This window comes from Thunnus thynnus, chromosome 2, assembly GCF_963924715.1.
Source record: "Thunnus thynnus chromosome 2, fThuThy2.1, whole genome shotgun sequence".
NCBI lineage: Eukaryota > Metazoa > Chordata > Actinopteri > Scombriformes > Scombridae > Thunnus > Thunnus thynnus.
This window is the reverse complement of record NC_089518.1, coordinates 10912632-10923624: the sequence shown is the minus strand read 5'-3', so window position 1 is coordinate 10923624 and position 10993 is coordinate 10912632. Positions and strand designations below refer to the sequence as shown.

The window sequence follows — 10993 nt, the reverse complement described above, 5'->3', positions numbered from 1 at the left end:
GTAAGCAATAAAGGGCCCCTGTGTCCCTGTATTTTCTTAAACTCTTTAAATATGCTCTTCATAAATGTAATTCTCTTCAAATATAGACCAGTACCAAATAACATAAGGGCTCAAATAAAGACTTCCGGATTAAATTGCAACATTTATGATATCTGGGGCAGGTATGGCAGTGTAACAGATTAGCCTGTATGCTTTACGTTTCTCATTCCATGATGGTACATATTTTATTCATAGGACTCATGAGTAAAATATGACGGTGTGGTATGTCATGAAATGAAAATCCTAGGATTGTCACTCACTTGCAAATCACACTCGTTTGTTGTAATCCTAGTTGTGTGCACTGCGGATCACCCCTCTGGGCTTTAGTGGGTGTGCTGCTGACAGCGTGGCCTGCTGGTGCACTGTCCAGCAGTAAAGGAAGCAGCAGTGGGATATTTCCAGTTGTCTTGAGGTGGCAGACTGGCAGAGAAACAGAGTGTAACAGAGAAGGTGATGGGAGAAGAAAGCTAGAACACTGAAGGGAGAAAGCAGAATGATAAAGTAGAAATGTGCAAATATTTGTGCAGCTCTTCCTGATGGGACAAAGCTTAAGTCAGAGAAGATAAGGATAATTTTTCACTGGACACGTAAGTCAGTTTTACTTGCAGACAGTACTGGCTGCTGTGACAGCTGTTTGAGAGTATTCCTTTAGTATAACTTCGTAGCTAGTTTCAGTGCACCTTAAATTTTCAAAATAAAACAACTATCATGTCTGCATTTCAGGTAGAGCAGATGACTTTTGCAACAGTTTGCCTGTACCAGACACTGAGACATCTTTTTTGGCTGACAGAAATTGTCATGTCAATCTTTTATTCTTGCGCTCGCCTGAATACAAGAAAAAATGACTTCCACTGAATGGTGAACAGTAAGATTTCAAGGTCAACTTTATTGTGATAGTCTTTGGTTGATGAAATTATTTATGAAAGCAGCACTATAAGTAGAAAATTTTAGAGAATTGTAGAGTGGAAGCTGTGGGAGTAAGATGATAATAAAAAAGATTGGTGCAATTTTCAACATCACACATTCTAGGTCTGGACAAAGAGTGTCCAAAAATGTCATAAAACGTAACTTGCCAAAATTTTATACAGAATATGAAGAAAAATAAGAATAATAAGTATGGAGGATAAGTGTGCCTTTGCATTGCAAAGCAGGCACCCTAATAATGACTAAATCAGACATGGTCAAACAACTGAACAAAAAAAAACAACAGAACAAAAAGAAAAATTTCAGTTTTAATTTCAGATCACAGCGAAAAGATTTGAATCAAACATTATGGTGTAATCAGTGGGGTAAAAACATTTTGCCATTGGATATAGTATTGGGATATTTTTGGTATTGGTGCAAATCTTAATAACATTTCTTCCAAAAAAACATATGTTCCACAAACAAAGACTGACTGTTGTGATTGTACCACTGGATGTCGTTTATGGCTTTAACAAAACATTATTTCAAGGAAAGCAACAGATTATCACAACTGAACTACCCTCTGACTTGTTAATCATCTGAATTTCTCTCTGAAGCTACAGACCTTTACAGACATTTGCAGAACCACCAGGTTCCATAGATTAAAGTCCACTTTCCTTTTCTTCAAACAATGCAATATCCAAAAAAGACAAAACAAATTAATTTAATACAAAGGAAAAAAAATAAATAAAATAACACAAACAAGGCTATAAAGAGTAGAACCAAACCCCATTTACCCTCTATTCCCACAACCACCCGGCCCCAGGAGTTCCACTAATCCTGGCCCTTTACATTTTGACCAATGTGGTTTATTTAACTTCCCCTCCAGGTAAGCAATTAAGGGTCTATGTGTTTTGTCAAATGTAAGTTTCGTCAAATATATGTACAGAATGTACTGTTTAATTTTGGTACATCTTTCTTTTTTCATTGTATCAGAATAAGTTTGTTACAGTCATTAGACCATATGACAGGAGACTTTAGACCTGTGCTGAAATAACATATGTATAAGCTTTGGTTTTAATTATATATTTGGTCTTTGTCAGTGCTAGTCGGGAGTATACTGTAGTCATTTCTAACTGACTACAGTATACTCCAAACTAGCACCATTTTATTCTGGTTTATAACAGGATGGAGCTCAACTATAAAAAGCATTATGGAAGAATGTATAAATGTAAAAATAATTTTTGTTGCCCAGATCATTTACAAATGAAATTGTGTTTTTTTAGCATTCCGATTTTCTTCTACCGCCCAGTAGTGGCTCCGACTTCCTAGAATTTTCTTTTAGTTCAATTTTATTTTGTGCTTTTGTCTTTTATTGTGTGGCACTTTGTGATATTTGATGTTTAAGGGAGCTGTATGAATAAACACTACTTCTGCAGATGTTTAGAAACTCAACACAGGTCACAGCCATCAGTCAAGCTAAGAGGAAACCTGGGGGTTTGAGAATAAAAAATGAGCCCCACAGTTTGTAAGTCACATTTCACAAAAGGTGCAACTCTTCTTGCACACAAACTGTCATTTCTGAAGGTAATTTGTCTCAGCTCACACCATAACTATGCATTTCTCATATGTGCATGTTCAACCCACAAACACAAAATAATTCAGATTAAACATTTCAGTACTGCAGAACTTAATATGACCAAGGTGTATTCAACTAACTATTCAGTGTAACCTGGTATATAAGATCAGTGATAGTGGCTCTGGTTCCACCTGTCCACCAACAGGGATTCAGTGCTGCCCTCCACTCTTGATCCTGCAGGCCACTGCAGTGATCAGTGCTGCTCCCTTCCCACTTCCATCTTCTGACTTGTGGAAAGTCACCTTACACTGTGGTGCCAAATCCTGCAATGTCTCTTGCATGATACTGGAGAAACTTTGGAGAGAAGGTGGCAGGGTAGGAGGGATTTGAGAGGGGAAAGAGCAGAACAACAGAAGGATTTTTAAAGGGGTACCTAAATTTGAACAATTGTTACTTGAAAATCTCTCTGTGTACTCTTTGATGTACACCTTGTTCAAATGGATGGAAACACAGGCAGTAACTGTGGAAACTCCTCATTAAATAGAAAACTTCTGAACCCAGGATTTAAGTCAATTTATGTAGCCTTGAACAATGTTTGAAAAAAAACATTAAAAAACATAAAAAACATTTCTTACTGAGGGTGCGTCTTATAGAGGGTGCCGTCTACTCCCACGGTGATGGAGAGCTGCTGCAGGTTGCGGTTCTGTCGTATCTTGTCAACCACAGCAGCTAAACCAGCACCACAGAGCTGGGCTGCACGGCGGGAGACCACACTACACACCTCCTTCACCAGTACACTGTCGTCACATGTGGAGCTAGTGAGACCCAGGTGCTGCAGAATGGAGCGGACCTGTCGCATGGCCAGGCGGTCACTTTGGGATCACAGAGAGTGATGGGGGTTATACACATGAGATAGGTGTGCTTAATCAACGGGTGATTGACACACCTACTGTACTGAAAAGGACTTTGTCATTAAAGCAAGTTAAATAACTTTGAATCACTGCTACTGCAAGGTTAGGTCATATGACTGTCCACTTATTGCGGTGGACAAAAACACCTTATCATGTAAATCATCTTAAAAGATGTGCAGCAGTTAATTAGTTAACTGATTTACAGCACTGAAATAGTTTCTTTCCTGAAAGGATTCTTCACAGATTGATGCTTTTTTTGGAATTTTTTTTGTACTTTTATCATTGCAGCTCAGAGATAACTGAGGTGATTCTGTGAATAGAACATTTTTTATAGACTCAAGGACATCATGGTTAGAAATAAAACTCTTCAGTTATTGCCTTGGAGCAGAGCTTAAAGGTTCTTTCTCAATTACTTGAGCATGTTTTCTGAAATACCTACTTCACTCAAAACAGTTTCTTTCATCTTTCCTTTTGCATGAGTGAGCTGCTGTGCCTCTCTGATTGCTGCCTGGTCCATGTTCAGGAAACCTGGTATCTATATAAAACTCAGTCTGGCCCCCTGTGGTCCAAATGCGTTTGAGAACTGATAGTTCAGTAGCTGCACCTGTAAGCTAAATTTAACATCTCTGAAAGGTTACACAAATACATTTCAGAATGTACTTGTTAATGAATTAATTTTAGGATTAGGGCTGCAACTAATGATTATTTTCATCATTGAATTAATCTGTTGATTATTTTCTCGATTAATCGATTCGTCAGTCAGTCTGTAAAATGTTAGGAACTGGTGAAAAATGTTTGAAAGGTTGTGACTGTTGGCAGTTTTGCACCCAAAGATTTACATATTGAGCATGTTGACAAATGTGTCTGAGTGTAACACAGTTCATTGGAAAACCAATGGAACCCATTTTGAAGGTTTACTCAATGCACGATAACTGTACTTGATTGAACTTAAATGAATTTGAATTCTGTGTTAAAGTAACTTATTATTGTATGAATACAGCCCTACACCACAACATGGTGCCGCATTGTTATTTAGTTGTAACTGTGGATTTGGAGTCGTACTGGCTCGATACACCTTAGAAAAGAAGAATTACACACCAGACATAAGTTAAAAAGTTATACACCAGACAGGTGTTCAGAGATTAGAGATATAGTTGTATTCTTAAGTTCTGAAGTCTCAGATTCTTTTTACAAGGTCTCAGACCTCAATCAGCTCATTAGGCCTGAGTCATGTCAACATTAGGAAATGTCAGCTGGTGCCAGTTTCAAATACTCTGACTCTTCAAACCTTTTGCCAACACTCAGCAACCATGGGTCTAAGCAGCTCTGAAAATGAAAGTTTCCGATGCCCACAATGCAGGGGAAGACTACAAGAAGATAGTAAAGTGTTGTCAGCTTGCAGTTTCCACAGTGTGAAATTTAATTAAGAGATGGCAGTTTAGGAGAATTGCAGAGGTCAAGATGATATCTGGAAGATCAAGAAAACTCTTTGAGAGAACTGCTCGTATGCTGGTCAGAAGGACAAATCAAAACTCTAATTTGACTGCAAAAAAACCTGCAGGAAGATTTAGCAGACTCAGGAGTGGTGGGGCACCTTTCCACTGCACAAACAAGACCTTCATGGAAGAGTCAGTAGAAGAAAACTTTACCTGCATCCTCATCATAAAATCCAATGTCAAAAATATGCAATGGAACATCTACAGAAGCCTGATGAATTTTGTGCTGTCGACCGAAGAAGTTAAAATAGAACTCTTTGGGCTACAATGAGCAACGGTATTGTAAAAGAAAACTGAATAATAGGTTATCATTTGATGTATTCCTTGAATATATCATACATGTTTCAGATAGTGTTTAAGTTCAGTTTAGTGTTAGTTTGTGTTTCACACATGTTCTAAATTCCTCTGTGCCATGTCTATTCTAAACTTAGTTCTTTGCTGTGTAAGATGAGGCAGTTGTGTGTTTAACAGTTAAGTTCATTCTGTTATACCCTTACCTGAGCCAGTGATAAGATAAACTGTAGTTATGTAGATGTTTATGTGTAAAACTGATAAGCTTTAGAGGATAGTGTGGTTTGTCCTTAATTTAATATGGTAGTAATGTTATTTTGTGATGCTACTTGGTGCATGCTTATGTACTGTCATATATGGTCGTGAAGAAAGACTGTTCCTAGGTTAACTTTTGACTTATGTTTCTATCTGAGGGTTGGTTGCTGACCTGTAAGGTTAGTAAACAGATGTCTTAAATTCTGTACAAGTAGTATTTAAGGGACTGGTTGAGTGCAAACCTTTCAGACAAAGAAAAGATAGCTAGGTGGTACGTATCTTTGTCTCTAGAACTATGATGCATTATACTTCTGATTGTATTATTTGATTACATTATTTCATAACCTGACAATGCTCTCTTTGTGTGTTTATTGAGTAATCAGCAATTTCCCATTACAGTATGTTTAGAGAAAAAAGGAGCAGCATCATGAAAAGAACACCTTGTAAACTGTTAAGCATGGGGGTGGATCTATCATGCTTTGAGGTTGTGTTGCAGCCAGTGGCACAGGAAACTTTGCACAGGTGGAGCGAAAATGGATTCCACTAAATACCAGAAAATTCTGGAAACAAACATCATAACGTCTGTGAAAAAGCTGAAGCTGAGAGGATGGCTTCTACAACAGGATAATGGTCCTAAAAATACCTCAAAATCCACCATGGACTACTTCAAGAGACGCAAGCTGAAGGTTTTGGAATGGCTCGCACAGTCCCCTGACTTAAATATAACTGAAAATCTGTGGGTAGATCTTAAAAGAGCTGTGCATGCAAGATGGCCCAAGAATATTGCAGAGCTCGAAGCCTTTTGCATGGAAGAATAGGAGAAAATCCCAAATACAAGAACTGAAAGACTTTTAGCTGTCTACGAAAAGTGTTTGCAAGCTGTAATATCTGCCAGAAGGCTGTTACTAAATACTGACTATGTAGGGTGCCCAAACTTTTGCACAGTTTGTTTACATAGCCTCTGGGGCTGGCAGAAGTGTGCAGAGAGGAAGCAGAGAGTGCCTGATATTTACATGTAACTTCCAACTTCCAACTCATGTCATTCGGTCTCATTTGGCTCTGACACATCACTAATGTCCAGTCTTGTAATTGTGGTTTTGTGAGTACACTGCAAAATCTCACATGTATTCTATGTTCTTACCACACAGTTAACACAGTAAACAGGGGTGAGCTGAGGAGATTTGAGCCTAGAGTAATCTGTAACACGCACCTCTCAATCTGTGACAAGAACTTTGTCTCAAAGATGCCCCAGGTCTTGAGTCGATCAGACAGTTTGCCTCTGAACAGCAGGCCCTTAGTGGTAAAATCCATTAGAACATTCCTCACTATTTCTCCCAGGTACATGCCACTGATCATCTTCTCATACCTAAGAGAAAAAGACACACAAACTGAAAACTTTCCACAGCCACACATTGGTAATAATATCAATGTAAAATGTAATATCAACATACATACTAATAATACTGTTTACAGTTTCTATCATACTATAAAACTTGATTTAATTGTACAAACTCCACAATCGATCATCACTTTTTTTTCCCCCAGAAAAAAATCTAATGAAAGCTCTTCTGATGAATGAAAGCTCGGAAAGCAAACAAAGGTATACTGGAAGCTTAATTGTCACAGAGGTGGGTTTAATTGGAGGAAACTATCAGGAGGTGTGATGGCTTGGAATCAATTATGTCCAGTGGTGTCAGCTCCTCTCATCGATGACATTTCATAAAGACAATTTCATAAGACAGTCCAGACCAGCTTCCTTCAAGAGGAAGCCAATGTTCTTGTCATGAAGAGCGCCCATGACATTAATATGTGACATGCCAAATATGCTGAGTAGTGCAGGCAATGCTCATTTGAAACTGACTTGGAAATACTGAAATCCTCCTCAGTGTGTTTTCTGTGAGTGATGATGCTCTTCAAAAGTTTCATTTTTGAATAACAGATTCTATATACAGTTACATCTGTGTTTTTGATACAACAAATGTATTTCAATTATTTTTCTGGTTAATAATGTAATATGTCTTGGTAGTATGTGTTGTCACAGAAAGTGACAAACTAGATGAAGCCTACAAAGTGAAAATCTCTCGAGGATGTGACAAGATCAAAGGTGGACAGGTATGGGCAGGCAGAGTTAACGCAAAGTTTGAATACATCAACTGTGACCCGGTAGCCAACAGCAGATCTGTTGTGCAATGAATGTATATAAATAGAAATCGTAGGTTATTATTAACTGCTGGAATAAAACTCTAATACAGCTCAGGCAACGATCTGTATCATCTGTGAACTTCCACAGGAACAACTGTTGAGCCACGAAGTGAACTGCATCTGGATTGAGCACAATGAATCTGCCCACAATTGTGTTGGCAGCTTCTAAAGGACCTTGTTGCTATAGGGACTTTGGCAATAGCTCTATCATTGGAACGGATGACTCCTCTGCAACATAAGCTGGTGGAGTGAGTTTCTTTATGTCCTCTGGGATTATTTCTGTTCTACTTTGCAGAACATTCCTCTCTCACCCACTGCACACACCATTGATATTGCAGCATTGCTCTCTACTAGTTTTTTCTCTTTTTTTGGCAATTGACTAGCACTATTTGTAATCTTAATTTCACTACTGCCAAAACTCTTGGTACTCTGGGTACTTCGTACTAAACTACTTTAACTACTGGATAAACTACTCTGAAAACTTTTGTGTTGCAAAAAAAAGCAAATTTGCCCAAAAGCACCAGCACTTGGGCAACATGGCCTGGTCAACCACATTTTTAATGATAAACATTCTTTAATGGTCCTGCTTTGAATATGCTGCTACCTCTAATTAACACCTATAGTGTCCCTGTCCTGTTGCCTTCCAGGGATCTTATCAGAATGACTAAGTGAGCATTTACACGCATCTTACATGCAGTTAAAGATGATACTGGTAAGATTTTAATCTTACTCAGCACACTTTATATTACAACTGTTATTGCCTTACTCACATTAGGCAAGGCAAGGCAAGTTTATTTGTATAGCACATTTCAAAAACAATGCTTAATGTAAGTGCTTTACATTAAGCATAAAAGGCATCAAGACATAATGTAAAAGCAACACAAGGCAATAAAAAAAGACATTTAATTAAAATTAAAAAGTGTTAAATTGGTAGTAAAAATAAGGTTAAATAGAATAAGACAGACAAACAGGAGAGTAAACACGATCTAACTTTTAATTGTTCTTCCTTGGCTCCAAAAAAAATTATTTCAGTTTTATCTTTGTTTAGTTGAAGAAAATTCTGGCACATCCAGTCATTGATTTGTTCAATGCACTTAATCAGTGCTTATCTTGGACCATAGTCCCCTGGTGATATAGTTATGTAAATTTGTGTGTAATCTGCATGATTATGGTAACATATTTTGTTGTTTTCCATAATCTGAGCTAGTGGAAGCATGTAGATGTCGACAGAAGAGGCCCCAGAATGGAGCCTTGGGGAACTCTGCATGTCATTTTTGTCCACTCAGATGTAATTACCTATAGGCGCAAAGTAGTCCCTGTCCCTTAAGTAGTATTCAACCAATTTAGTATTGTGCCAGAAAGTTCCACCCAGTTTTCGAATTGTTCTAGTAATATGTTGTGGTTGACTGTGTTGCTGCTGTGTATTGCCTTAATGTTTATTAAGGCAATAATGGTCGTAATGCCTGATATGTAGAGCACATGCATACTCATGGAACTCCAGAAAAGAAAGTCTGTGATTCAAATTCTCTTTAACCATGGAGATATCATATAGTGGTCAATGGAATGCATGGCCATTAATTATTATCTCACCAAGAACCAATGCACACTGAGACTTGAGGAAAGGTAAAAGAAGGAACCTTAAAAAGAAAAGATAGCTGCCAAGAGAGGTAGTATTATCAACATTTTGTGAGAATTTAAGTTCGAAAGCGCTCACTGGGCAATGTAGCCGTAAAAGGATGAGAGCTGTGGGCTTCACTACCATAAAAGTATTTGCCTAAGTAGTGTCACTAACTCTAACGCACTTTCAGACTCCGTCTTGCATTCTTAAGGTAATCAGACAATGTATCAGAGCAGCACTGTGGTGCTGAACGGACAGCTTCCATAAAGTGCAATTCACACATCTTTTACTGCTGCAAAATTCTTTGATGCTGTTACTGAAGTTTTTATTGTCAAATATTACTGAATATTACTGTCTCTCTGGCTGTCTGTATCTGTCTGTCTTGGGCACCTTTGCTCTAATTCTCTAATACTCTAACTCAAATATACAGTGCTTGTGACTACATGTGATGCTGTTTGATGTGAGTTCTGGCACTTTTTGGTTGTTTTTCATGTACATACAGTGACAGTAGATTACCCATCCAGTACCTCTGTTTCCCAGGGTTGTTAGAGCAATCATCGACAAAGCGATCAAACTGGGTGAAGAAGTCATCTAGTTCGCCATTGTCACCGAATGCACCCCACTCCATGTTGACACACATACGACCGTCATCACCCTCCACCACTTCTATGTTCTGCATTTCCTCCATGTAGCAGACATTGGTCCCTGTGCCTGATTTAAAGGCCGGAGAGTTATTACATTTACTTTCATATTTATAAAGAGACAAAGAGACTTGCTTCCAAAGGAAGGTGGGGAGTAGACAGACTTACCTACAATGAGTCCCACCTCACATTTGGGATCCTCATAGCCACAAGTCATCATGGTTCCCACCGTGTCATTAACCACTGCCACAAAGTTCAAGTCAAATTCCTGGAAGCAGTGACAAAAGACTTGCTGACAACTGTCGATCAATTCCATTAAAACACATTAAAAAAACATTAAAACTGTTACAAGTAAAAGTGGCAAGTACAGTGACGATTGCTTACATGGAAATTATTATACTGGAAACACACTAATTGTAATACAAGACTAATTGTTTGCACTAATATCCACTCCAGCTATCATTCAGGACTGCTAACGAATAGCAGGCCTATCATTTTAAGTAGTTACATATCAAATGCACTGAAATTCATCCTGTTGGTTTGGTGTAGCCTCTTGCACTCATCACTGGAGAACAGGAGGTGACTTTGTGAACAGAAGTTTGTTTTTTTTGCCCTGATAATTACTTTAGTTTTACAGAATGTCGTGATTGTAAATGTATGTATGTATATGCATATACTGTATTTCTTTATTTCTAATTAGTTCCTCTTTTACATGTTTTGGTTGCTGTTTTGTTATTGTTATTTTTAGTACACTTTTATCATTCTTATTACTACATAGTGTTTGGTGGCCTCAGGTCATTCCTGGCATACCTATACCTTACCTAAATCTGAGCAGAGGTACTATAAGTCAAAATATCTGAAAACAGTTGAATGTAGCTTTAATAAAGGATTTTTGGTAAAAATAAATGAATAAATAAATAAACACTGCATATGTTGATAGACATCCTGAAACCTGCTTGGAAGGTCCAGATAATCTCCTGAGTTATATGGGGTTCTGTGTACAATATAGTAACCCTCAAGGCTGGTTGCTGACTTAATCCATTTATGGCAAGGGTTCA

The 10993-nt window shown here is 38.0% G+C and overlaps 1 protein-coding gene across 1 annotated transcript in view; it reads right to left on the bottom strand.

Annotated features, from left to right (window-relative positions):
- Positions 1-905: 905 nt before the first annotated feature.
- hk2 (hexokinase 2) overlaps positions 906-10993 on the bottom strand; it is a 45679-nt gene continuing 35591 nt past the window's right edge. Inside the window, exons 14-18 of the mRNA XM_067602852.1 lie at positions 10104-10203; positions 9822-10005; positions 6685-6840; positions 3157-3393; positions 906-2875 (exon numbers count right to left, since the gene is read on the bottom strand). Coding sequence (XP_067458953.1) covers positions 2731-2875; positions 3157-3393; positions 6685-6840; positions 9822-10005; positions 10104-10203 — 822 coding nt within the window. The 3' untranslated portion in view covers positions 906-2730. The remainder of the gene's footprint in view (positions 2876-3156; positions 3394-6684; positions 6841-9821; positions 10006-10103; positions 10204-10993) is intronic.